General features: G+C 42.2%; 1 protein-coding gene across 2 annotated transcripts in view; it reads left to right on the top strand.

The window, feature by feature from the left end:
• Positions 1 to 26,071, top strand: part of LOC144693001 (EF-hand calcium-binding domain-containing protein 6) — a 119,932-nt gene that overhangs the window by 92,310 nt on the left and 1,551 nt on the right. For both annotated transcript variants that reach the window (XM_078562255.1, XM_078562245.1), the window contains 6 exons: positions 11,727 to 11,837; positions 18,317 to 18,431; positions 19,584 to 19,708; positions 19,916 to 20,159; positions 20,731 to 20,903; positions 25,877 to 26,033. In XM_078562255.1, coding sequence (XP_078418381.1) covers positions 11,727 to 11,837; positions 18,317 to 18,431; positions 19,584 to 19,708; positions 19,916 to 20,159; positions 20,731 to 20,903; positions 25,877 to 26,033 — 925 coding nt within the window. The remainder of the gene's footprint in view (positions 1 to 11,726; positions 11,838 to 18,316; positions 18,432 to 19,583; positions 19,709 to 19,915; positions 20,160 to 20,730; positions 20,904 to 25,876; positions 26,034 to 26,071) is intronic.

Genomic DNA, 26,071 nt, shown 5'->3' with positions numbered 1-26,071 from the left:
CTCGACTTTGCCTCTGCATGTTCCTGACGAAGCCGCTTGATGTGTTCCGTGCCATCCCGCATGAACTGTCTCTATTTTGGCCTGTGAAAAGCCAGAGTTGGCAGGGATGTTTGGCCTCTTCAGGAATGCTTTGAGGACATCCCTAAAATGTTTCCGCTGTCCTTCTGGGAGTCTCCTGCCGCAGCCAAGTTCCAAGTAGAACAGTTTTTTTGGAACTCTGGTGTCAGTCACACGAACCACATGTCCTGCCCAGCGGAGCTGGTTCTGAGTGATTAGCAACCCAATGCTGGGCAATTTGACTGGGAGAGGATGTTGGACCACCTTTCTTGCCACTGGATTTGGAGGATCTTGCGATGACACCTCTGGTGGTACTTCTCCAGTGCTTTGAGGTGCCTGTTGTAGCTCGTCTGAAGTCTCCAAAGGATATAGGAGCATGGGGATCACTGCTGCCCAGTAACCATGACCTTAGTCTCGGGTTTGAGATACTGGGCCTCAAATAATCTTTTCCTCGGTCGGCCGGAGGCTGAGCTTGGATATTGGAGGCAATGATGAATTTCATTGTCTATGTCTGCCTTCACCTAGGGGAGGCTCCCAAGAGCTCACCCTCCTGATCCCCTCTCCTGCAGCAGTTGGTGCTGTTCTGCCTGGCCTCATCTTCTCCTTCCACTCATCCTGCACACCAAGGGGATCTCCTAAGCAAGATGCTCAATGACCAGGCACTCCCTTTCTCCTGGTAATTCCTATCAGGTTTTCAGTAAGATGGAGTAGCACAACCTTTTTAGGTGAAGTCCTCAGAAAATGGTCCACATTTTCCAGGATCTCGTGACTGATCTTAATTGATGGGGGAAATGCTTTTCTGAGGGGCTGGCTGGAAGAGGACCTTAGTTTTCTTAAATGAAAGGTCCATTTTCTCATATGCTTCAGAGAAGGAGTTGACGATGTTCCTTGCACTTTTCTTAAATTTGAACTCCCAATACTTCTTTTCAATTGTATTTTGCGTGTCCATTTTTTGGTACTTTGGTCATGCTGAGGGCTGGAGGTTCCAAGAATTAGAGAGCTGAATGTTACAGATATAGGATATTTTAGGCCATCGGGACTATTTTCAGGCCCACAACTGGCCATCAGAGCAGCCGCCTTTTGGGTCAACCTTCCGGAAGGAGGCTGGTTAGCAGGTTACCAGATTCGCCATCCAATTAGGGAGAGCGGGCAGGTTGAGGAGGAGGAGGAGGAAGGGCCAATCGGCGGCAGGGTTAGTCTACTGCCAAGAAGAAAGCCTCAGCTGAGGGCTTCAAAAAAATGACAGATGGAACCGGCAGGCATCTCAGCACCCTGAGCACTGCCCGTGAGAGCAGCCTCCTCAGGAGCTGCCCTTGCAATGGCAAGCCTCTGCCTATGGATGCCGTCAGGCTCGCTGTTTGCACCACTAAATGGCCAGATGGCACCCTAATTTCATGCCATTCCGATCTCCCGCTGTGCAGCTGTGTCCTCTGAGTAGCCAAGGCTCTGACACAACACGGTGCGCTGTGACACTGTCAAAATTGCATTGCCATTGGGAAATTGCTGTTAATTGTCTATTTAACAAGCTTAATTGACTTCCTCTCACTGCCAGGCAGGTTGTCACAACTCAGAAGCAGCCCGTAGGAAAAGCGGGAAGAGGCAGAAACACATCAGGGAACCAGCACAACGTCTTCCTCCACTACTTTCCAGATGCCCCCATTTCCAAACCTGCCCTGTTAAAATTCCAATCTTAGAATCAAAGAACAGTACAGCACACAAGGGCGCCATTCAGCCCATCAAGGCCGCACCTAAACATTGACATGCTTGTTGAGAACTTGCAGAAGCCTTCTGCAGCTGCACAGGCCAATCAAAAATGGGCATTTTACTGGCAGTCAGATGATAGTGAGCATAAAGAAGAAGATTTCAAACTATCACCAAAGGAAGATAAGCAGAGGTCCAGGGGTCAGCCTGGAGAGTTGGGTAGTTTTCAGCCAGATTTTGAAGTCACCCTGAGAGGAGAAGGGGTGGGGTTGGGAGAAGGGCATGGGTTGCATGTGTGGTACTGAATAGGCAGTTATCTCAGCAGGGAGGGGGAGGCATTGCATGGGCCTCTTGCTATTTGGAATGCTTCAGTTTATGTGGCTTAGTTTAAAAACTGGATTTGAGGTAGCAGATTACATGTGGCGGAACATTTTAGTTACTTGAAATAAGGCTTGTGTGTATTAGAAGACTTGACACAAGGGCAGAATAGGCTGACAATAGGAGGTCTGCTTTATGTCCAGGGTGAAAAATCGCTGAACTTTAGATGAACACAGTGTGCTTGTAACCACAGTTGAGGATGAGAAGTCCCATCGGCCCAGTTAGCTGGGTAGTTGGCACATTAGAATCACCATTGTCTGTTCAGATCCAGTTTCTGACCAGGGGATGTTTGTTAGGGGCATGTTAAAGCACTCCAGAACCACAATATAATTTTTAAATTGTTAATACTTTTGTGAGGCTGAAAACCCACCTGATAGCAACATGTCTGATAGAGAAGAATTTGAGAAAACAGGGCTAATGAGCTAACTACAACCAGATATTTTAGGCTGACTTTTCAATAGGGAACTGTACAGAGACATATACAGAGTTGCGACTGAAAAAAGTGCCAAATTGCAGAGTGCTGTGAATGAGAATTTCTATTAGAACTATACATCTACAGGCAGCTACAAAAGCAATTCGGTGTGGCAACAATTAGCACTGAAATCTCTGTAAAGAATATTGGGCAGTGGCAGGACATGCCGAATTTATTAATACATAGATGTCCTATATTTTTCTAATGATTGTAATTAAAATATTTACAATTATACTATATTACACACATGCATTGCAACTATTATACAACAACGTGAAAGATTTAGCCTCCACATCTCCATTGCCTGTCAATTTTCTGTGTATTCTTAGAAATGACTGCCACAGCATGAGGTGACAAATCGTGCAAATGGGTAAAATAGCCCCCTAATCGTCACTCATTAAGCTACAAAGAGAGGTTAAGCAACCTAGGATAGTATTCCCTGGAATTTATAACATTAAGTGGGGTTGGGGGGATATGATCTAAGTTTTCAAGATATTAAGGGGGACAGATAGGGTAAATAGAGAGAAATAAAACTATTCCTACTCTCTGGGAGCTCTAGCACGAGGAGACATACCTAAAAATTAGATCCTGTTAAATGAAACACTTGTTTCTCTTTATTCTGATAATCGTGCAAGGAGACTATAAAGCAAGTGGTGCAAACTGCAGTACACTATAAAGGTGCAGTAGCTCCATTACAACATCCTAAACATGTTGACTCAGTGTAGAGTATCAATTAAAGGTGCTGAATACATATGAAAAATAACTATAAAGAAAGTCAGTTGGATTTATAAAGTGCGATGTCAGTTTACTGCACTTTTATTGTGCAGAGAGTTATATGCAAATTAAATTTAGATATACAACAACTTATATTTAAATAGTGCCTTTAACATAGTGAAAGGTTGCAAGGCATTCACAGGATCGTTATAAAACAAGTATGACACCGAGCCAAAAAAGGAGATATTAGGTCGGATGACCAAAGGATTGGTCAAAGAGGGAGGTTTTAAGTAGTGTCTTAAAGGAGAAAAGTGAGGTAGAGAAACAAAGGGTTGTAGGGAAGGGATTCCAGGGCTTGGGGCTTGAGAGGAAAATTTCCAAGTGGTGGTGTCTGGTCTTGTCCTTCCAGATGGTAGCGGTTGTGGGTTTGGAAGGTGCTGTCTAAGGAGTCTTGGTGAGTTCCTGCAGTGCATCTTGTAATTTTTAAATTTTTAATTTTGATTTCTTTTGATTTTCCAAAATTCTCTAGATTTGGGGAACATTCCATTAGATTGGAAATTAGCAAAAATAACTCCTTTATTCAAAAAGGGAGACAGAAAGCAGGAAACTATAGGCCAGTTAGCCTAACATCTGTCATAGGGAAAATGTTAGAAGCTATTATTAAAGATGTTATAGCAGGGCATTTAGAAAAATTCAAGGCAATCAGGCAGAGTCAACATGGCTTTGTAAAAGAAAAATCATGTTTAACCATTTTATTGGAGCTCTTTGAAGGAGCTCCTGTGGATAAAGAGGATGTATTGTACTTAAATTTCCCAAAGGCATTTGATAAAGTGCCACATCAAAGGTTATTGCAGAAAATAAAAGCTCATGCTGCAGGGGTAACATATTGGCATGGATAGAAGATTGGCTAGCTAACAGGAAGCAGAGAGTTGGCTTAAATGTGTCTTTTTCTGGTTGGCAGGATGTGACGAGTGGTGTGCCACAGGGATCAGTGCTGAGGCATCAACTTTTTGCAATTTATATGAAAGACTTGGATGAAGGGACCGAAGAAATGGTTTCTAAATTTACTGATGACACAAAGATAGGTAGGAAAGTAATTTGTGAAGAGGATGTAGGGAGGCTACAAAGTGATATAGATAGGTTAAGTGAGTGGGCAAAGATCTGACAAATGGAGTATAATGTGGGCAAATGTGAAATTGTTCACTCTGGCAGGAAGAGTGAAAAAGAGGCTTATTACATAAATGGTGAGAGACTGAGGAGCTCTGAGATTCAGAGGGATCTGGGTGTCCTAGTGCATGAATTACAAAAGGGTAGTATGCAAGTACAGCAGGTAATTAGGAAAGCTAATAGAATGTTATCATTTATTGTGAAGGAAATTGATTAAAGAAGTGGGGAGGTTATGTTTCAGTTGTGCAGGGCATTGGTGAGACCATATCTGGAGTATTGTGTACAGTACTGATCTCCTTATTTAAAGAGATGTAAATGTATTAGAAGCAGTTCAGAGAAGGTTTACTAGACCAGGAATGAGAAAAGGTTGGACAGCTTAGGCTTTTATTCACTGGAATTTAGAAGAGTAAGAGGCGACTTAATTGAAACCTTTAAGATTCTGAGGGATCTTGACATGGTGGATGTGAAGTGGATGTTTTCTCTTGTGGGAGAATCTAGAACTAGAGGTCACTGTTTAAAAATAAGGGGTTGCTCATTTAAGACAGAGATGTGGAGAAATTTTTTCTCTCAGAGGGTTGTGAGTCTTTAGAACTCTATTCCTCAAAAGGCGGTGGAAGCAGAGTCTTTCAATATTTTTAAGGCATGGCTAGATAGATTCTTGACTAACAAGGGGGTGAAAGGTTATCGAGCGTAAGCAGGAATGTGGGGTTGAAGTTACATTCAGATCAGCCATGATCTTATTGAATGTCAGAGCAGGCTTGAGGAGCCGAATGGCCTACTCCTGCTCCTAATTCATATGTTCGTATGTTTTGTAGATGGTGCACCTGCTGCCACTGTGCATCGGTGGTGGAGGGAGTGAATGTTTGTGGATGTGGTGCCAATCAAGCGGGTTACTTTGCCCTGGATGGTGTCAAGCTTCTTGAGTGTTGTTGAAGATGCACTCATCCAGGCAAGTGGAGAGTACTCCATCACACTCCTGACTTGTGCCTTGTAGATAATGAATTGGCTTTGGGAAGTCAGGAGGTGAGTTACTCGCCACAGGACTTTTAAAAAAATCATTCATGGGATGTGGGCTTTGCTGGCTGGGCCAGCATTTATTGCCCATCCCTAGTTGCCCTTGAGAAGGTGGTGGTGAGCTGCCTTCTTGAACCGCTGCGGTCCATGTGGTGGTAGGTATGCCCACAGTGCTGTTAGGGAAGGAATTCCAGGATTTTGACCCAGTGATTCTTAGCTTCTGACATGCTCTTGTAGCCACAGTATTTATATGGTTAGTCCAGTTCACTTTATGGTCAATGGTAACCTCCAGGATTTTGATAGTGGGAGATTCAGTGATGGTAATGCCATTGCATGTTAAGGGACAATAGTTACATCCTCCCTTGTTGGAGATGGTCTTTGCCTGGCACTTGTGTGACGTGAATGTTACTTGCCACTTGACAGCCCAAGCCTGGATATTGTTCAGGTGTTGCTGCATTTGGACATGGGCTGCTTCAGTATCTGAGGAGTCGCAAATGGTGCTGAATATTGTGCAATCATCAGTGAACATCCCCACCTCTGACCTATGATGGAAGGAAGGTCATTCATGAGGTAGCTGAAGATGGTTGGGCCAAGGACACTACCCTGAGGAACTCCTGCAGTGATGTCCTGGAATTGAGACAATTGACCTCCAACAGCCACAACCATCTTCCTTTGTGTTAGATGTGACTCCAGCCAGTGGAGAGTTTTCCCCCTGAATCCTGTATTGGTTGAGCAGTTAGATCCACTGCCTCAGCTCATCCGCTGCTGAAACACTCATCCATACCTTTGTTACCTTTAGACTTGACTATTCCATTGCTCTCCTGGCCCATCTTCCACCCTGCATTAACTTGAGCTCATCCAAAACTCTGCTGCCAGTATTCTAACTTGCACCAAGCCCTGTTCATCCATTTGCCTACTGACTGACTTTGGCTCCTAGTAAAGCAACGACCAGATTTTAAAATTCTCATTCCTCCTCTATGGCCTCACCCTTCCCTATCCCTGTAATCTTCTCCAGCCCCAAAACTCTGAGATAGCTGCATTCTTCTAATTCTTGTCTCTCCTCTAATTCTGGTCCCTTGTGCATTCCCACTTTGAATTGCTCCACCATTGGTCACCGTACGTTCCTTCACTTTTGCCGCACCAAAATCCTGGAACTCCCTTCCTAACAGCACTGTGGGTGTACCTACACCGCATGGACTGTAGCGGTTCAAGAAGGCAGCTCACTGCCACCTTCTCAAGGGCAATTAAGGCTAGACAATAAAATGCTGGCCTAGCTAGCGACACCCACATCTCATGAATGAATAAAAGAAAGGATGTTGGACAAGCAGTGTGACAAATTACAGATAGTGGAGGGGTCAAAAGAGGTGATGGTCAGGAAGAGCTGCATGCCATCAGTGTACATGAGGAACATGACAGGTTTTCAGATGATGTTACCGAAATTCAATTCGCAGATTTGTGACGATAGCTTGATGGTCAATACTTTGAAATCTGATCTCAATCTTATGGCATTATACACAGAAGTGGCTAAAGCTCACTGCAAACAGGATAAAGTTAACAAAAATACCCATTTAACAAATAGAATATCAGTAAGTCACAGTGTTTGAAAACAATACTGTATCAAACTGTCAGAATTTGTTTTTAAACCAATAACTGCCTCAAAGTTATCACTGCCGATTGTATAGAAGATGCCTGAGGAGCTTACATTGGACTTTGACAAATCGTACAATTTAAAATAAAACTTCAGGGAAACAGTATACACCAAAGTAGTTTGATCAGCCCGCCAAACATTTGGCATTATCAAACTTAGCAATAGGAATGTTTTCAAATGTGACAAAGACTGTATTTCTGAAGTAGGGCTGCAAAATTGTTCTGTTATAGTGAGGTGCAGTGGAACAGCCACAAACCCTGCCAGCACCTGGATATGGCAAGTTCCAGCCTTACACTGGAGTTCCCAGCGGCCTTGGTTGAGGGAAGATCCTCTGCTCACCACAAACAAGATCACTGATAATGAATGGTTCGGGGTTGAGGCTGCAGCAGAGGTGAACAACACTGGCAATAGCTGCTTCCTCGATCTCAAAGAGGCTCAAAGAATTTGTCAAAGAGTTTAATCAGAAGTTATGAAGATGGTACACTAAGTATAATGAGGCATTCCTGTGTCTTGAAGGACAGAAGCAGGCTCACTAGGGACCGCGGGTGTGTGAAATCCAGGCAAGAGGTGGAGTCAGGGCTCCTGAAAGATTTGAGGGGTGGAGGGCAGCTTTGCTCCCGCCCACACACCACCCCCCCCGCCCCCCCCACCCTTCCCCCAACCTGGACAAAACACCCTGCGTTTCCAGAGCTTCAGCAGGGTGGAATGAGACAGATGTGCTCCCACTCTGCCAAAAACCCAATGCTGTAGACCTCCCTTCAAACCTGTTACCTTCTGTAGATTCTACAGTGACATTCAGTTTCTATTTATGCCTTCATGGGTTCGTCGCTGGAAGGCCAGCCTTTGTTGCCCATTCCTTGTCCTTGAAAAGGAGAAGGTGAACCACCTTCTTGAACTGCTGCTGCCTATCTGGTGTGGTGCACCCACAATGCTATTAGGAAAATTCAAGGATTTCGATCCAGCGACAGCGAAGGAACAGCGATATAGTTCTAAATCAGGATTGTGTGTGGCTTGGAGGGGAACTTGCAGGTGGTGGTATCCCATGCATCTGCTGCCCTTGTTTTCTCGGTGGCAGAGGTCACGGGTTTGGAAGGAGGCTTGGTGAATTGATGCAGTGTATTTTGTATTTGGTACACACTGCTGCCACTGTGTATCAGTGGTGAAGGGATGAATGTTTAAGTTGGTGGGTGGGGCCGATCACGTGGGTGCCAGTATCGGGTGTAATTCTTGCACAATTGCTGGGATTGCACTTCCATGGATTTATGGGGACAATATTTTTGCAAGTTACCATTTTAGAAATTGCTGCAACTTGAGTTTCTTGTGTGACAACCATGACACATTGTTCCAAGGCCACACTAGTTCTCTAACATCTGTACACTGGAACCATAAATATTGATGAGTTTGACCAATTTTTTGAAAATACACGGAGCTATCCAGTCCCAAAGGATTGCGGCTGTCATGTTCAGTAGCCTTTTGATGAGAAATAAAATAGAACTCTGGATCAGCACCTGAAAGACAAAGTGAGATTAATGGACAAGATTTTTCTGTAGCATTTAACTGCATCTGCCATTAGCTAGACTTTCCTTTGCACTCATCATTGCAAAGTATTTTTGTGCTCTAAGTTATTAATGGCACAGTGATGGGGAAACTGAGCGTTTGGAACCAAAATGAACAGGGCAAGCAACTGTGCATCTCCTTAACCAATCAGATTGAAGGACTGTGAAGGAAATGTAAATTAGATTGGGTGAATTCAATGCCAAATCAGGTACAGGAAGAGAAATAAAGAGATGGAAGCAGAGAGTTAGAAAAGAGAAAGTAAAAGTTGAGAATATATTCATTTAAATTTTACATTTTTGAAATCTCCAACAAAAATTAAAACCTGGAGGAATGAGAGACCATACTTATAATAGTTAATTTTCAGTGCCAGAGCAGATGATTGGCAGTAATTAACCATTGTCACGTTAAATGGGTACATATGCTGGAAATAACAAGACTTTCTCTGGCAAGTTTAATTCATATCTACTACACAAATACAAAAATGTCATATTATTCAATGCATTTCAATGATGAAGCAAGCCATTTTTGAAAAACCGCTGGGACAGCAATGTTTGGATATTGATGTTTAACCACAGATCTGCTTCTCCCCTGAAGCTGCTGTACCTTTTATTCTTAAATAATGAAGAGTGCCTTTTGCCTCACCAATATTTTGACAGAAAAAGCTAACTCATTATTTTGTATGGGGCCCCTTTTCAGATGAGTTCCTACTGAACTCTGAAACCACTGTAATCCGATGCCAACATCAGACATTCCCAGGTCAGACATAGCACAACTAGGTGCAAAGTGAAATTCTCTTTACCTGTGGAGGGAGTGTTGAATGGAATCTTACAGGCATCAGTGTTTGAACTTCTATTGATTCACTACCAGGATGTAACAATTGGCATGCCACTGTTTTGTGGGTTTTTATGTTCTACATAGATGTGATTTGGAAAATGTTAAAAAGAATAATATTGGAATTTGCTGATGATGCCAAATTAAGGGGTGCGGTTAACTATTAGGAAGGTTACAGGAGACCAGAGGAGTAAACAGATATATGGGAAATGCAGTTCAACAAGGATAAGTCCGCTGACTCTTTGAGGAAATGAGTAGAAAATAGAAACAAAACCTAAATGGGAAAATTCTCAATGGAACGGAGAAATATAGGTCTGCAGATACACATATCTTTAAGCGAGATTTCAGTGGGACAAGTTATGAAAAGGCCAAATGGGATTCTGGACTTTGTATATCAGATGATTGAATAAAGGTAAGGAAGTGATAATTAATTTATAGACCAAATTGATTCGGACATAGTTGGAGTACTGTGTGCAGCTTTCTACGTGCCATTAGAAAAAGAACATTGGAGCCATGGAAAAAATACAACACTGATTCACTATGAAGTGAGTTTGGATAAAAAATGGAAGAACCTCAGTCTGTCTTTACTGAAGCAGAGAAAATTAAGAAAATGTCTAATAGAATTTAAGATCATGAAAGAGTCTGCGAGGGTAAATAACAAAAGATTATTTCCACTAGTCAATGAATCAAAAAGAGCGCTAAAAATGTATAATTAATATTAGAAGCATTAAGATCATTTTAACAAAATAATAGATTCAATCACAACATTAGAAAATGCAATTAAACACATGAAGAAAAAAATATTAAAATATTCAAAGGGAAAAATGGAATTGAAATACATAGCTCCAATGTGGAACTAACAATAACGTATGTAACCTGGGCAGGTTTAACTTTATTATTTGAAATATTATTATTTTAATTGTTTTTTGTTAGTTGAAAGTTTGCTTCAGGATGAAAGATGGAAGGTGAAATGCATATTGTTGAATTCACACCACTCTCCAAAACTCTAATATTGTTTCCTCTCCTAGTGATGACAGGTTGAATAAAATTTAAGTTAAAAGAGTAAAATTGGGGCAGATCTCACAGTCCCAGCAGCCCAGTTTTAGTGCAAGCGGGCACATCCATTTTCCAAGAATGTTTAAAAAAATTGAGAAATAAGTTTACAAAGTCCTTAGGAGACTCAAGTACTGATGGGCACTTTTAAAAAGCAGTCACACTAGGCTGGAGCTATAGTTCCTCTGTTGCACACTTTCTAGAGATTACCAATTGAAATGGTCTCAATGCCTTTGGGAATAAGATTCCATAGGAACCTTGGGAGGGAAAAGATCTTTTGTAAAACTATGCTCTTAGCTATTTAGGTAGTCTATACTTAAGCGATGCCAATGCGTGGTAATTTTGATCCACTACTGAGGGAGCTTCCCCTGATTTAGGTTTGTTTCATTCGTGGTCTATAATGAGGTGCCTAGTGTCTTATAAAGACTGTGAGGACATATTGAAAAATATAAAATGGCATGTTTTGCTGAAACTGCTTGGTTTTTGTACCTGTGGATCTCCAGAGGATGGGACAATAAGATATTCAGGCGGCATTGTGTCGTCTTAATGTAGGTTTCTTAAACTGCTATTGCATTGTACTCTGGGTTATGCTGTTCTATTCTTGTTCAACAATTGTAGAATATTGAAGCTATATTCCATTTTCTTCTGTAGATCTATTATAGTAAGAATATTTAGTTAAAACTCTTATGAAGTTATCCCCATATGTAAATGGGGATAAATATCTTAGGTGTTCAAAAAGCTCCTGCCACTTTCCTAAGTTTTAACATGCTGACTAAATCCTTTTGGAAGCCTTTTCATAGTTCACTTGTTTAAGTTAGTATGAGTGGTTAACTGCAATGAATAACTTCATAAGCTACAAACCCATCTGATTTGTTTGGCTGTATAGTATGGATCTCCAGCCATCAGATGGGCTATACTTACGGATGGATTGCCTAGTAGAATTTCTTTCTTTTTGAGATCTGGAGCCATCAAAACCCTGATTAACCTCTGATATTCATGTGGTGCTCTTGATCTTGAAGACAGATTCTGTAACAAAAAGTTAACGGCTGCCATATGCCGAGTGTTTTGTGGGTAGTGCTGACCTGAAAGTGAACTTGCTCTTTGACTGCTGTTTTCTTCTTTTTTTCCTTGCAGGTTTGGTGTGGAGATTACTGATGAAGAGTTTGAGCTGCTCATTGACAGAATCTCCCTTGATGAAGACGGAAATGTCCGGTACCCACAATTCATGGCCATGTTTGACTCTAGGTATGGCTTTATTTCTGGTTCTTTTTGGGGGGCAGATTTGGAAACCCTTTTAAACTCTAAGCCAGCATCAGAATATGCTTTAAATTGACACAACGTATTTAACTCATATGCTGCTTTGACAGCTTTACATATCTGAAATCTGTTCAACTTCAATCTGAGGGATCAATGAACCTCTGTCTTGATTGTTACAATATTGTGCATAGTGCATCCAATTCCTTTATGTTTCTCCACATTGTGACTTTTAAAGCAGTGGGAATATATTTGTTTATATTCATTTGAAAGTTAAGTCGAATTTCTTTAAGGAGTACCAATTATATCCATCGTTCCTTGGCAAATTATTTCACTTTACTCAGTGTGGATGGTCTGAAAGGAATAAAACTGATACAATCACACTTATCAACATGATAATATTATTACAGGTCAAAGAATACTAATTCCCCATTGTTGTTAACCTAACAGGTGTATCAGGAAGAAAAAACATGAGTCAGCAGTAGTTGAAGAACAGCCCTTTCAAATAAAATAGGCCAATGCCCCTTGTCTTTAAAATAGCATACCAACTCTTGACAAGGAAGTGAACTAGATGAGCTCTGAATGTTTTAGTACACTCACCCTCACAAATGAACTGCATTTGAACTGAATTTACTTTAAATAATTGCTGTAAAATGTAAAATACAGTTTTATCCATGAGATGCAGCCCTTCAGAAATAGCATTCATGATAAAAATATCAACATGTGAAACCTTCTCACAATCACTCTGCTTTTCAATTCTTATTGAGTGCGGGATTTAATTCAAATTCAATTGGTGATGACTGTTATAAAACATGAGAGATACATAAAAGCTAAAACCTTCTTCCACCGTTAAATGATCTTCCCAGAGGCCTTAGACTTTGCCTTTGTGTGGTCTTATTTTTAATATGTAAAAGTATCCAGTAAACAGCTGGTGCAGTGAACACTAAGTAGATATTAAACGTGTGTGGGAACTGCGGACAGAAAATCCAAACCGATTTAGATTCAGTGCACTGGTTTTCCATTTTTTTTTTATTAAAAAGGGGAAAAAGTGACTGTTAGAAATGCTAGAAAAAAGTTAGCACTGGTCAGGCTTGGGGTAAACAATAGCACAGTGTTGTCGCGGGCTGCTTCCAGGACCTTGATATTCTTCCCATGTCAGTATAACCACTACTGGGAGGTAGCTCGATTCAGGATTACCATATCATTAATAGTATCCATGACTTTTGTTCAAAGGCTACTTGTGTGATGTTGCCTTGTGGATGAAGCTGCTTAATCCTCTGAGCCGCAGCTGTAGAGAGGGGCTTCTTCAGAGCCGCCCACACTGACTTCCCTGTCCCCCTAAATCGATTCAAGAAAAAAAAAACAGACAGAAACAACAATCAACTCAAACAGAGTAAAAAGAAACATCCATTCTACACTTCCACATTCATCCACAAACCCCGATCCCTGCCAATGTTCTCCATTCATCCCATCTCCAACATCCCCATCGCTACTCGGATGGTGGCCGGCTTAGCTCTGTCCAAAGAATTTCTCTCTCCACATATATCTTTCTTTTTTCCATCTCTCTGTCTCTCCCCGCCCCCCCTCAACTTTCTCCGTGTGACAAATGTTCAACGTGTAACTATTAGCCTCCCTGAATCACGCTGCGCTGTTTTATTCCACTTTTGCCCCCCTCCCGCCCCCCTTGAGGTCGTGTCTTACACGGAGTCCCCACTGTGGCTGGCAGCTTTGGGTCAGCAATCTTTAAGACAGCAACATGGGCTGAAATTTTCCACCCTTTATTATTTCTTCACTACCGACCTTCCACTCGGGCTCTCGCACTGCAGCATCTCCGGGGGCTAATAGCCCCACTTGGGTCATTTTCTAACCCGACCATCGCACACCTCATGTCAAATTAGCCCCCCAACCCCTGCAGCAGAAGTAGACAGATATGGTCTCAAATGAATGCTAATAGCCCGCCTTGTGAACAATGTATTTAGCTAGCCAGCCTAATTTTAGAAACAGCGCATGTAGTTGTAGTCTCGAAACAAGCCCCACAGAAAACACTGTAAACAAATTGTCTCCACCAGTTTTGTTTGCCTTCGGTAATTCTAAATAAGAAAGAGTGAGCCTGTTAAAATGGAAAGTGGCTCTAGAAGCTAAATGAAAGCTTTTGCTCTGCACTGCTGTTCCAAGAAGGACTTTATTTCAACGGATTGCTCACATATTGCTTCTCGTATTCATTTGCTAACTTGTCACATCTCAAATAGTCTCCTCAATTTCCTCGCTGAATGCAAAAAAAAACGCCACTAACGCTATTCTTGCCAGATTTCTGCGGTGGTTTATCACACAACACACACATTTCTTTTATTTCCAGTTTCTTTCCTTGCACAGGGTCTAAGCTTGATCGTCTGTTCGCAGAGAATGGAGCAAATGGACGCAAAATTCCAGCTTTATCCGCCCTAAAATGCGTCCTTTTTCCCTTCTGACAGCCCCCAACACCTGCATCTTTGCACCCACTTTGCATGGAGACCGAGGTGCCAATCGCAAATACATATATTAATAAATTAACAATGAACAAATCATTTAATCCTGACCGCCCTGTGCCCTTGCAATTGTGATTTGGTGTTCTGAAGCAATTTTGCCATTGGTAATTATTTCGATAAAGTCCTCATTTACTTGCTAAGTGTCAGGCTAATTTCGCATTGTTTTCGCTTGGTTAAATCTGTCTGACCCCGGGTCGCCCCCTGTAACCGTGTCTCTCGTGGAGACTCCGAGTGATCCTCCTGTTCAAATAGATGGAAAGTGTCTGTCATTAGCCGTGGACAAAAGCTTCCACGTTTGCAGCTAACAGCTTCCCAAAAGCAGCCACACCGTTCACCCAAGCGCAAGAAAAACTCATTTAGTGATGTCTTTTGTTTTTTCTATTCATAGGAACTTGTAGGGTTGACTGGTGTCAAGTTTGTCAGGTGTTGGATCTGTTGAACTGCCACTCTTTTCACACATGATATGGCGACTCTATCAGCAACCAGGCTTCCCTCGCCTCATGCCTCGCCTCTCTGATAACCTTTATGTGCAGACCTTTTCAACATCATGTTAATGAGTAAATTCCCCTGTTACTAGGGACCAGACTACTTTTAATGCACACGGCTACTAAGGTCACTTTCCTCTTAGCATCAACATTGTCATTAGTTGAACCTGAGAGATGAATGGATCAGGGACTGTTTGTATTGTAGGTACTGCCCATTCCAATTCAATGGAGACTTCTTAGTGACAGACAATGATGGAAGAACAGTGCAGTGTTTGTTGAGGAAGGCTTCTGAGGATTTTATTGGATCAGATGATAATTACTTAAGAAAAGCTGAACTTGATAGATGATTAGAAAATAGGTGATGGTCAAAAGTTTGCTTCAGGATGGAAGATGAAATGCATTTAATAATTAATTTGCTCTGTCATCTCCTGTGCTTTTTAGTGCTACGATAGTTAGCCACTTCTCATCTGTAACAGATGCAACAATTTCCCTGTCAGCTAACATCTATTTTGAGGTGAAAAAGATTTATGGAATTCAAAGCAAATGATAAATGGCTATTAGTTCTGTAACAGCGGGTGACAGGATGGCATTTTACCAATGGTTTATGCTATTTAAAGGAAGTATAATTTTTGATGGTGTGGATATACTCGTGTGATGCTGCCAAGTGACAAATACAACTCAGAGTCAGGCTGTAATCTGACCTCAGTGGTCTAAGGAACTTTGTGGCAGGTAGGTTCCATATCACTTTTGCTTGATGCCAAATTTAATGTAAATCCAGTGCACTGTGCAAAGTGGTTTAAAATGTGATCAGTGGGGCAGGGTCCCTTGGTCCTCCAGCGATACTTTGTAAGCTTACAGCAAGTTATTTTAATATTGAAAGAGCAGACTTTAAATCAGGTTCTCTAAACATTTAAAATGTACACCTGAGAGCAAAGCTCTGCTTGTGTATATCACCTTGCTTGAGTAATACCATTCAGCCCTGTGACAGTAACAACATGCATTTACATAGCACCTTTAACATAGTAAAACATCCCAAGTTGCTTCACAGGAGTGTTATCAAGCAAAATTTGATACTGAGCGACATAAGGGAATATTAGGACAGATGACCAAAAGCAAAAGGTCAATTTGGTAGGTTTTAAGGAGGCGCTTAAAGGATGAAAGAGAGGTGAAGTGCTTTGCAGAAGGAATTCCAGAGCTTAGGGCTTCACCAGCTGAAGGCTTGGCTGCTAATGGTGGAGCTATTAAAATTGGTGCCACACAAGAGTCCAGAATTAGCAGAGTGAAGTTATCGCAGAGGGATGCAAGGCTGGAGGGGGCTGCAGTGATAGGAAAGGGTGAAGTCATGGAGGGATTTGAAAACAAGGTTAAGAATTTTAAAATTGAGGCATTGCAGGTCAGCAAGCACAGGAATGGTGAGTAAACAGGACTTGGTGCAAGTTAGGATAGAGGCAGCAGAGTTTTGGATCGGCTTATGTTTGTGGAGGGTTATGAGCTCTAGGAAAGGCAAGAACAGCATCATCAAGGGAGGTCCATCACCACATAGCTCCCCTCCATGTACTGTCCTGGCTTGACACGTATTACCATTCCTTCATTATTGTTGGGTGAAAATCTGCCATCACCATGGAAGCACTGTAACCACAAGGGCTGCAGTGGTTCAAGGAAAAGGCTCACCAACACCTTCTAAGGTAATTAGGAATAGGCAATCAATGTGACCTTGAGTGTCATCCAAGACCAGTGAACAAATGTATTAAAAAGCATATATGTGCAGAGCTCTCTCATTTAGTCTCATTTAGTACTTTTGGATATGTAGCTTCCATCCATGGGGATATATTGGTTTCGAGTCCTTGAGCTTTTTTTTGGAAGTCCATGAAAGTGATATCCAATCATTAAGTTTATCTCTTTTAATGGCTTGCTTGTGATTGGCAACTTTTCTAATAAATAATTTCAGGAAGTAATATTTTAATCTCTTAACTACCTTTAGTTAATCATCAGCTTCATCTCATTTAAATCCTTAATGAGTCAACATTCTGATTAAATGGTCCTCTTACTATCACATATTTAATTAAACAACATAAAAATTACAACATGGAAATGGATTATGTGGTCCAACTGATAGATGCTTTCCAAAACACTTTGGCAGTTCCTTGCAGTCCATTTAATTTTTGAGGTCATATTTTCATTTAATATAAACTTGCGGGTTTGCTGCAGTTTCCCCTTTCTTCACTCAACTTTTCCTTGCCCCCACCCACCTGCTCTTCCCCTGAAGGGCTGCCAACCTTTTTAGATTGCCCTGGAGTTTCAAGGAATTAGAGATCAGCTCCCAGACACTGCTGTGAGCAACCTGAGAAAAAAATCATGTGGGGGTTGAAAATATGTATCATAGATGGAAAGATAGGCTGTTTGACTGTTTGGGAATGTTTAATTTCCAACGGGCGTGAAAAAAACTGCTGCGTGAATGGATGACCAATGGTCTGAGTGTATGTGTATTGTTGGAGGCAGAAAGTCATATAACCAGAATTGTAATCCTATTCCCCTCCCCGCCTTCCATTTCCCCTCCCCTCACTGCTTCTACTTACCCCCTACACCCCATTCCCTTCTCCCTTCCTGCTCCTTCCATTTTCCTCCCCATCCTCCTTCCCTCCTCCTACCTCTCCCTCCCATTTTTTTTTGCTTTCCTCTTCCTCTCTCTCCCCCCTCTCTCCCCCCTCCTCTCCCCTTCCTCCCTCCCTCTCCCCCTTTAACCCTACCCTTCTTCTCTTTTCTGTTCCCTCCGATTGCCTGCCCCCACCACCTCAACTCACCCCTCCCTTCCTTCTCCCTGGATCCAATCTGCTTTTGCTGATGGTTATGGTTGTTTGAAACAGTTCAGCTGCCTCCCCTGCTCCTGCTTGGCCACAACTCTCCTCTAACCACCTACAATGGCTTTTCCCTCTCCCCCCCCAATGATGTGACCTCCCCTTAACTTTTCCCAACGTTTCCCTCATCCAATACTGTACCTTTTTCTTTGCACCTTAACTTCGAACTCTGCTCTACCTTCTACCTATGATCTCCAAGTTTCTCTGCCCTCCTCCTTTCCCATAATCTCTAAGCTTGATTTTTTTTCCTTTATATCACCTCCTCCACCTTACCTCTATCCCTCTCTACTTTCCCTCTCCACACTTCTCTAGCTTTGCTCTGTAAGCCTCGTACCCTCAGAACAGCAGTCCTCCCTCAGCTCGGGTCCAATTATCCTCATCCCTCTAACCCCACTTGGACTGTGGAGTCCACTTATTTTTAGTTCTCAGTGCCATAGGAAATTCAGTCGTCTTCTGTAGTAAGTAATACAACATTTTAAATGTATGGATAAGGAAGTTCCCCATCCAAGTCCCTGGGTATCATTGGGAGGAGACAGCAGAAGGCTCTACTCTGTCATGTTTTGTTGCAGTTGAGGAACAATAATTAATGCATCCACTTTCAACAGGAAAGGAGTTTCTAGCCTTTTTGATGAGACGATATCAAGGCATAAAGGACTTCACGAGAAACAGTCCTCCAACCAGCTGGACGAAGACAGGAGATATGGTAGAACCCCGGAGCAGGTGCTGTTTTTATATTATCTCATACAGAACATAAGACCAAAGGATGGAATCATCCCAGCTGCACATAGGCAGCTTTGGAGGCTGGTGGGGTTGGGGAGGTAGTTTTAGAAAAGTGCCACTGGGTCATCTACACAACACAATGCCACCTCCAAGCGATCTTAACAGAGGTGGAGTCACCGGCTACCTGCCCAGCAGCAGCAGGTGGCCAGTTATCGGAAATTAAGTGCTTACATGAGTCAGTCTGGTGATGCTGCAGGATCTGGGTGTCGGACTGGTCCCCAGGTGAGGCCAAAGCCCAGTAGATGACTGGAGGTGGCCTCGGCAGCAGGCCAGAGGGCCTAGAAGACCCCTTTTAATTCCCCCCCATCCCAGAGCCATCCTTTGGAAGGGCTCATTCTCCATAATGATAGTCTGGTAGCTGTGGCCACACTTGATTTTTAAAACTTCAATAGCTTTCAGAAAGCACCTTCATCTTGAGGTGCCCTCACAGTCACCCACCTACCGCAGCAGCATCCAGCTCCCCTGGTAGGGTAGGCAGCCTCCCAGAGCCTCGAGTGCTGCCATTGGCAATCCCACTTGCGCAGCCCACCTGCCATCCTTAATTGGAAAGGGGTCCCAGAGGCAGCCTATTAATTGGCCAGTTCCACAGAATCACACAGACAGATAGCCATCAGAAACCGTTGCGACTCAGAAATAGTCACAGTTTTATTTTAAAACTAAGGCACTAAGATTCTGCCCAAACGTATCCGACTATTATTTATGTATCAACCTTCATTAAGACTTTCTCGCCAGTTTTAGTAGCAAATAACATGTGAATTGAAAGTGTTTAGTTAAACTTGATTTGTAATAATGTCCTTGTTCAAACATTAGTACAATGAATAGGGCACATAATGATGTCTCAGAGTTGTTGATAGGTTATTGCCTGACGGCTAAGTGATAGATGTTGACAGGTTCAAAACGTGCCCAGCATGTGATTATAGAACCTCAACTATGAAAATTAAAACCTTATGTGTATCTCTTTACTGCTACTGGACTGGACAACTGGACTGGACTAATGTTTACTCAGGAACATTCCCCAGGAGGGTATTTTACAAATGGAAAACATGCTGCTTAACTCAAAGGCTTGGCTCTGTTTTTTTTCCCTCTGCACAGCTCTTCCAGATTATTAAAACTCTGTTATATAACCAGTATCAAGAGGTTGAGAAAGAATTTGAAGAGCTGGATGAAATAAATTCAAGGCGGCTGAACCATGAAACTATGTACCGCCTTCTGAAACGGTAACTTGATGTGTATATGAGGAGGGAATAGGGCTGGCAAGACAGAGGTATTAATCCCTCTAATGATAATAGGGTGACATTCAAAAGTCTTGCAGGGAATTTTAGAACTCGTTGCTGATCACTCGATTCCATGTAACGTAATGTTATTGCTTTATTTCCGAAGGGGTAGACCAGACCGACTTTTATTTTCTCCCTGTTCTCTGCCAGGTTTGATATTTGCCCAGAAGTAACTCGTGGCGAGATTCGCAGGCTTTGGCAAACGCTGATCACCAACCAGGATAAGACGTTGGATTTCCTGGAGTTTGTGAGACATTTTGGCCACTCTCCTAAATCCGCCTGTTTCCCCAACGCCAAAATCAGCCCTCCGAAAAAGGGAGACTGCGATTTTCGAATGCGCTCGAAGAACCTCAACTGTGCATCTGACATCCTGGTGGACAGTGTTCGTGCCAAAGTGAGGATCTCAGCTTTCATTCCAACTGCATGTTCCTCGCTTTTTAATATCCAGATAAATATGGTGTTTATAAAGCCCTTGTGCATCTTTAAACTTTACTAACTTTGAATGTGCTCCAAGGTTGAAATAAACTATAAACGACAAATGGAAACTTAATTCATCAAGGGTTTTTAATGTTGGTATTGTTGTTAATGATGTTGAAAGTGATGGAAAATGACACAGGTAGGAGAAAAGGTGAATTGGCAGGAACTCTGAAAGATATGCCACAAAAGATGGCAGTTATATTGAAGCCTTGGACCTTCAGCTGTATTATATTATAACTTACGAATTACGCTTTCGTATGTGCTTAGTTTGCTTCTACCATGTGTGCATCCAAAGTTTAAATTTGCAAAACTGCAGCAGTTCAAGAAGGCAGCTCACCACCACCTTCCCAATGGCAATTTGGGATGGGCAATAAATGCTGGCCTAGCCAGCAACACCCACATCCCATGAATGAATAATAAAAAATACCCTCTATGTAAGGTAACATTTAACCAAGTTGACATTGCTGATTTAACTTTTGAACTTGCAGGTGGACTACTTGTGGGACGATCTTAGAAAAGAATTTCAGGAGCTTGACCCTTACTGCACTGGCTTTGTGAGCAAGGAAGAGTTTAAAGATATCTTGACTGAGCTGTGTATGAATTTGAATGAATACGAGTGTGAGATGCTGGCAAAGAAATTCGAAATCAATAGAGATGGCCGGTAAGGTCAACTGTGTTCACTCTCTGCATTAGCACTCGCAGCTCAGGGAGAGGGGGACGTACAGGGAGACTTGAAAATCTCCTTTAGTATATTTTGGAGCTGAGACACTCAGACGCTCAGGTTTTAGAGTGGATTGTTAAATTGCCCAGGAAATTAAACATTATTTTGGAAGAGCTGACAAGGTTAAGCAAGGTTGGCCTTAGACTGGCAGTGATGTGAACAGACCAAGAGTGGAAATGGAGCAGACAAACTGATAAGTCCAAAATAACATAGGACTGCACAGAATTTACAGCAGAGAAGCAGGCCATTAGTCCCAATGTGTTTATGCTCCACCCCAACTTCCTCCCCCACTATTTACTTCATCTATCCCTCTCAACATATTCCTTTCTCCCTCGTGTACTGATCTAGCTTCCCCTTGAATGCATCTGCGCTATTGGCTCCAACCACTCCATGTGGTAGCAGATCCCACACTGTAGCGCGCAAAACTTTAGCTACAGGATTTAGCAGTTTCATGAATATTTCCAGAACGAAATGTTTACACTTTATTTTTAGATAAAAAAGAAAGACGTGCATTTATATAGCACTTTCAAAGCACCTTACAGCCAATTAAGTATTTTTTAAAGTGTCGTCACTGCTGTAAAGTAGGAAACGTGGCAGCTAATTTGTGCTCAGCAGAACTTCCACAAACAGCAATGCGAATCTCCAGCAGTTAGTCTGTTGTTTCTGTGATGTTAATTGTGAGATAAACATTGCCCAAAACAGTGAGAATAACTCCCGTGCTCCTATTCGAAATAGTGCCATGGGATCTTACATCCACCCAAGCAGGCAGATGGGACCTTGGTTTAATGTCTCACCCAAAAGACAGTGTAATGCTCCCTCACTACTGCACTGGAGTGTCAGTTTTGGTTTTTCTCCTTATGCCCTGGAATAGGACTTGAACCTGGAATGTTGCGATTCAGAAATAAGTGTGCTATCAATTGAGCCACAGCTAACACTACAAGGGGCTGTGCTTATTTAGTTTGTCTTACCAAATTAAAATTCCCTTAGTGAAACAGTTTTATGGAAACTGTGTGTATATGTGTGCGTGCGTGCGTGTTATCAAGGGATATGGGGAGCGGGCGGGAGAGTGGAGTTGAGGTAGGAGATCAGCACTGATCGTACAGAATGGTGGAGCAGGCTGGATGGGCCGAATGGCCACCTCCTATTTCTTATGTTCATTTATTATTGCCCACAATTTGACCCAAAGTGTCGGGTTTTCAGAGCAACATTCCTCACATCATCTGCGGGGAGAGCCAGAGTTACGGCCACAGACACAACAGCCGGGATTTTTCCGGCCCCGAAGAGGGCGGGACCCGCCGCAGGCAAGGCGCACCCCAGCCGGAAGTCCGCTGACTTGCAGCGCGACCGGACAATCCCAGCAGCGGGCGGGTGTGGAAAATCCCGCCCAACATTTGTTGAAGGGCAAAACAAAAACAGAATTACCTGGAAAAACTCAGCAGGTCTGGCAGCATCGGCGGAGAAGAAAAGAGTTGACGTTTCAAGTCCTCATGACCCTTCAGCAGAACAGTTCTGCTGAAGGGTCATGAGGACTCGAAACGTCAACTCTTTTCTTCTCCGCCGATGCTGCCAGACCTGCTGAGTTTTTCCAGTTAATTCTGTTTTTGTTTTGGATTTCCAGCATCCGCAGTAGTTTTTTGTTTTTTTATTTGTTGAAGGGCAACTCACTTCAGATATTAACTCCTTTTATCTCCACCGACTCTGCCTTAGTTAAATGTTCCTACTTGACTTAACTTTAAAATAATATCAAATTTAGCAGAATGTAAATGATGAGAAAGAAGCAGTAAGATATAATCATGCAACCTAAAATTATCTAACATTTCTATCAGCATACAAGTATTCAATGGTACTGCAAAATTTTAGGTTACATGATTACATCTTAATCCTTTCTTCTTTCTCATCATTTACATTCTGATAAATTTGATATTATTTTAAAGTTAAGTCAAGTAGGAACATTTAACTAAGACTTCAGCCACACTAACTAAACAAATAAACAAAGAATGGGGAGCACTGGAGTTCGCTGTAGTTCACAGTTCATCTTTGAGAAACTTTCAGTGATTGAATTAATTGTTAGGATGCACAAGAATACATGTCTACATGGTGAAAAACCTCATGTAGTAAAGAAAAGAAGAAAGAAATGTAGTCGCTGTGGCACTTTAGGGAAGTATAGAGAAATAATAGTTTAGTGGGAGACCTTCTTCCAAAGGTTACCGGAACAACATAACATTTAAAAGTTTGCTCCTGACTAAAAGGATGACAGTGAGACATGACCTGCTGAAGTTTTCCTTTATATTGCAGTCAGGAAACTGCAAAGGAAGCAACAACTTATAATTATTTAATACCCTTCATTTTCTCATCACGCCCAAAGTGCTTCATAACCAGTTAAGTAAACAACATGTATTTTTATAATATCCCAAGCTGCTTTATGGCTAATCAATTATGTTTGAAGAATTGTCTTTTTTATAGGCAATTTTATATCAGCAAACACAATAAGTTTTAAAGCAACCGCCGTGGAGATTTTGATATATGGCTCTCGTGTCCAATCTTTTTGGATCTCTAGATTGTATGCTTAATGGCACTATTACGCTAAAACTGCCAGTCTGAAACAGGTAATTACTCAGTGAGACAGGCAGATCCAAGTTAAACTGTGCTTAATTCTTTCAATTGGAAAAGCATTTCTCAGTGCACCTGTCCGGCGCTGTGTTCAACAGTAGATAAATGCCAATTCAATTTTCATGTTAGCCAAGAGTGACCATCAACTCCTTGCTTATATTGAAGAAGACTTCTAAAGTACAAAGGGACCTTTCTAAACTTGGCTTTGCAACTTCTTCTTATCGTGTCCACAGACAGTCTATACATGGCCAAGCCAGAACTGGACACATTTTTGCGCCTTGTTGTTGAATTCGGCAAGATCTGCAACAGTGCAGGGTTCCTCTAGCGATAGGCATTGCAGGAGATGTTGCATAGTCTGTGGCTCAGTCCTACATTCACAAGTTGTCGGGCTGGTTGTATATCCCCATTTGCTTAGTGACACCTTTGAACGACCTACACAAGTCCTAAGTCTGTTAAGGCACTTCCAGGTTGCCCAGTTGTAATTAGCTCCTGGGGGAAGGCTTTCATCCAGTAGAATTTCCATCGCTGGGGGTTGTTCGAGACTGGGGAGCCGGTCTTTCCACAAGGCGATGCGGGCTTCAGATGGGGTTGATTGTTATGTAACAACACTGTTCATGAAGCTCTCCCTTGACTTTAGGCGGCTGGGTGTAGGCGTATGACCATGTAGAGGGTGCCTCTCATCTGATGTTTGACGGAGTCGCTCTTTCTTGCTGGCTACCATTCTTCTTATATCAGGAGGAGCGATACCCGCCAGGATATATAGGCTGTTGGTGTTTGTTGGTTTTAAACAACCTGTGATAAGTTGGCAGCTTGCATTCAGAATGGCATCCATCTTCTTAGCATGAGATCTTTCCCAGGAGGGGCAGGTGTATTTGGCAGTGGAATAGCAAAGAGCAAGTGCACTGGTTCGCAATGTTTTCGAGCTTGCTCCCCATTTTGTGTTAGTGAGCTTATTGAAGATGTTGTTTCGTGCGCTCACTTTTGCCTTTGTCTTTTCTATGTGGTTCTTGAAGGTGAGGCATCTGTCAAGGGTGACTCCTAAGTAGATAGGGTGCTCGCAATGTGTCAGTGTTGCTCCACACCAGGTTACTTTAAGCTGGAGTTTGGCTTCACAGTTTCTGAGGTGGAATGTACAAACTTGCGTCTTTGATGCGTCAGTTGCTTCGCAACTGATGTTGCAGTTACATTGGATCCAGAGTGAAGCCTTCGAAAAGGAGCTGGACCAGTCCTTGACTGGGCCAGAGATCATACCTTATTAAAAAAAACTGATTTAAAGTGAATTTCAATATAGTCGCCTGGACTGGTTTCAATCACCGGAGGGTCTCAGAGACATATTTTCTGGATTTGCTTTCCCCTTTTAAGGTCCTGAGTGTATTTTTATGAGTTTTTGATTCTCCCTGATTCTCCACGTGCTAGGGGGTAGGAAGTGTCTGATCATCATGTTCTAGGCATTGTAAGTGTGGAGCAGCCTTGATGAAACAGCTGGTATTTTCTGCCTGTCACTTATGTGAAAGATGAAACCACTTAATATCAATACAAATAGATATTGCTGGTGGTTTTGTTACTTTTCCAACAAAATCTACTTAATCTGCAGTAAGAACGGATCTCTAAATCCTAATTCAAACCTAGCCTATTACTCATTCCTGAATGACTTTTCCTCAGAGAGGATTGGGTAGTATAATAGTGTACTGGGCTAGTAATCACAACGTAAATTGTGAAATTGAATTCAATGCATCTGTTGTGGGCTAGTATATATAGTCTTGTTATAGATTGGTTCACTAATGTCCTTCAGTTAAGGAACCTACAGCTCTTGCCCAGTCTGGCTTACATGTGACTCCAGTCCTACATTATCTACTTGACTTGTAATGTACACAGGGCAACTAGTGATGGGCGACTAATGCTGTCTTGTCAGTGTTGTCCACATCCCAAGAGCAAGCTTTTGAAAACTAATTTAGTCAGCACTGTGGATAATTTTCCAAATCCCTAATTTGCTCACCTCAGTACTTTCAAATCCAGTCGCTGACTGAAGCGACTGAGTAAATCTTTAATATTTAGGGACAACTGTTACCAAATGCAAAGAAATAAGTATTTGTAGATTCAGGTGTACCAATAGTAAAATAGTGAGTAGTGCGGAAGAACAGTGCACCATAAATCCAGTCACACCTTAGTTGTTACTTCCAACAATTTGAAATTGACTAAAAGAGGGATAAAATTTATTTGGTGTTTTAAAATGTGAGATTATCTATGCTGTAAATGTAAAAATGTTTCTCAACTGGTGATTCTTTTCTTAACCTGGCCGCCAGGGTTTCCTACCTAGACTTCTTGAAACCATTTGCAATGCGCAGGCAACAATGGCGAGAGGGAAGCAACATGGTGGCAGTGCTGCAGCATCCTAACACTCATTTTACTGAACGTCAGAGCAATGGGCTGGACACCATCACAACAAGGCTCCGGCGAAAGGTAATCTACATAAGCCGCAGAGAGGTCGGTTGTGATCT

This window comes from Cetorhinus maximus, chromosome 2, assembly GCF_964194155.1.
Source record: "Cetorhinus maximus chromosome 2, sCetMax3.hap1.1, whole genome shotgun sequence".
Taxonomy (NCBI): Eukaryota; Metazoa; Chordata; class Chondrichthyes; order Lamniformes; family Cetorhinidae; genus Cetorhinus; species Cetorhinus maximus.
Note: the sequence above shows the minus strand (reverse complement) of the source record. Positions and strands in the feature narration are given on the sequence as shown.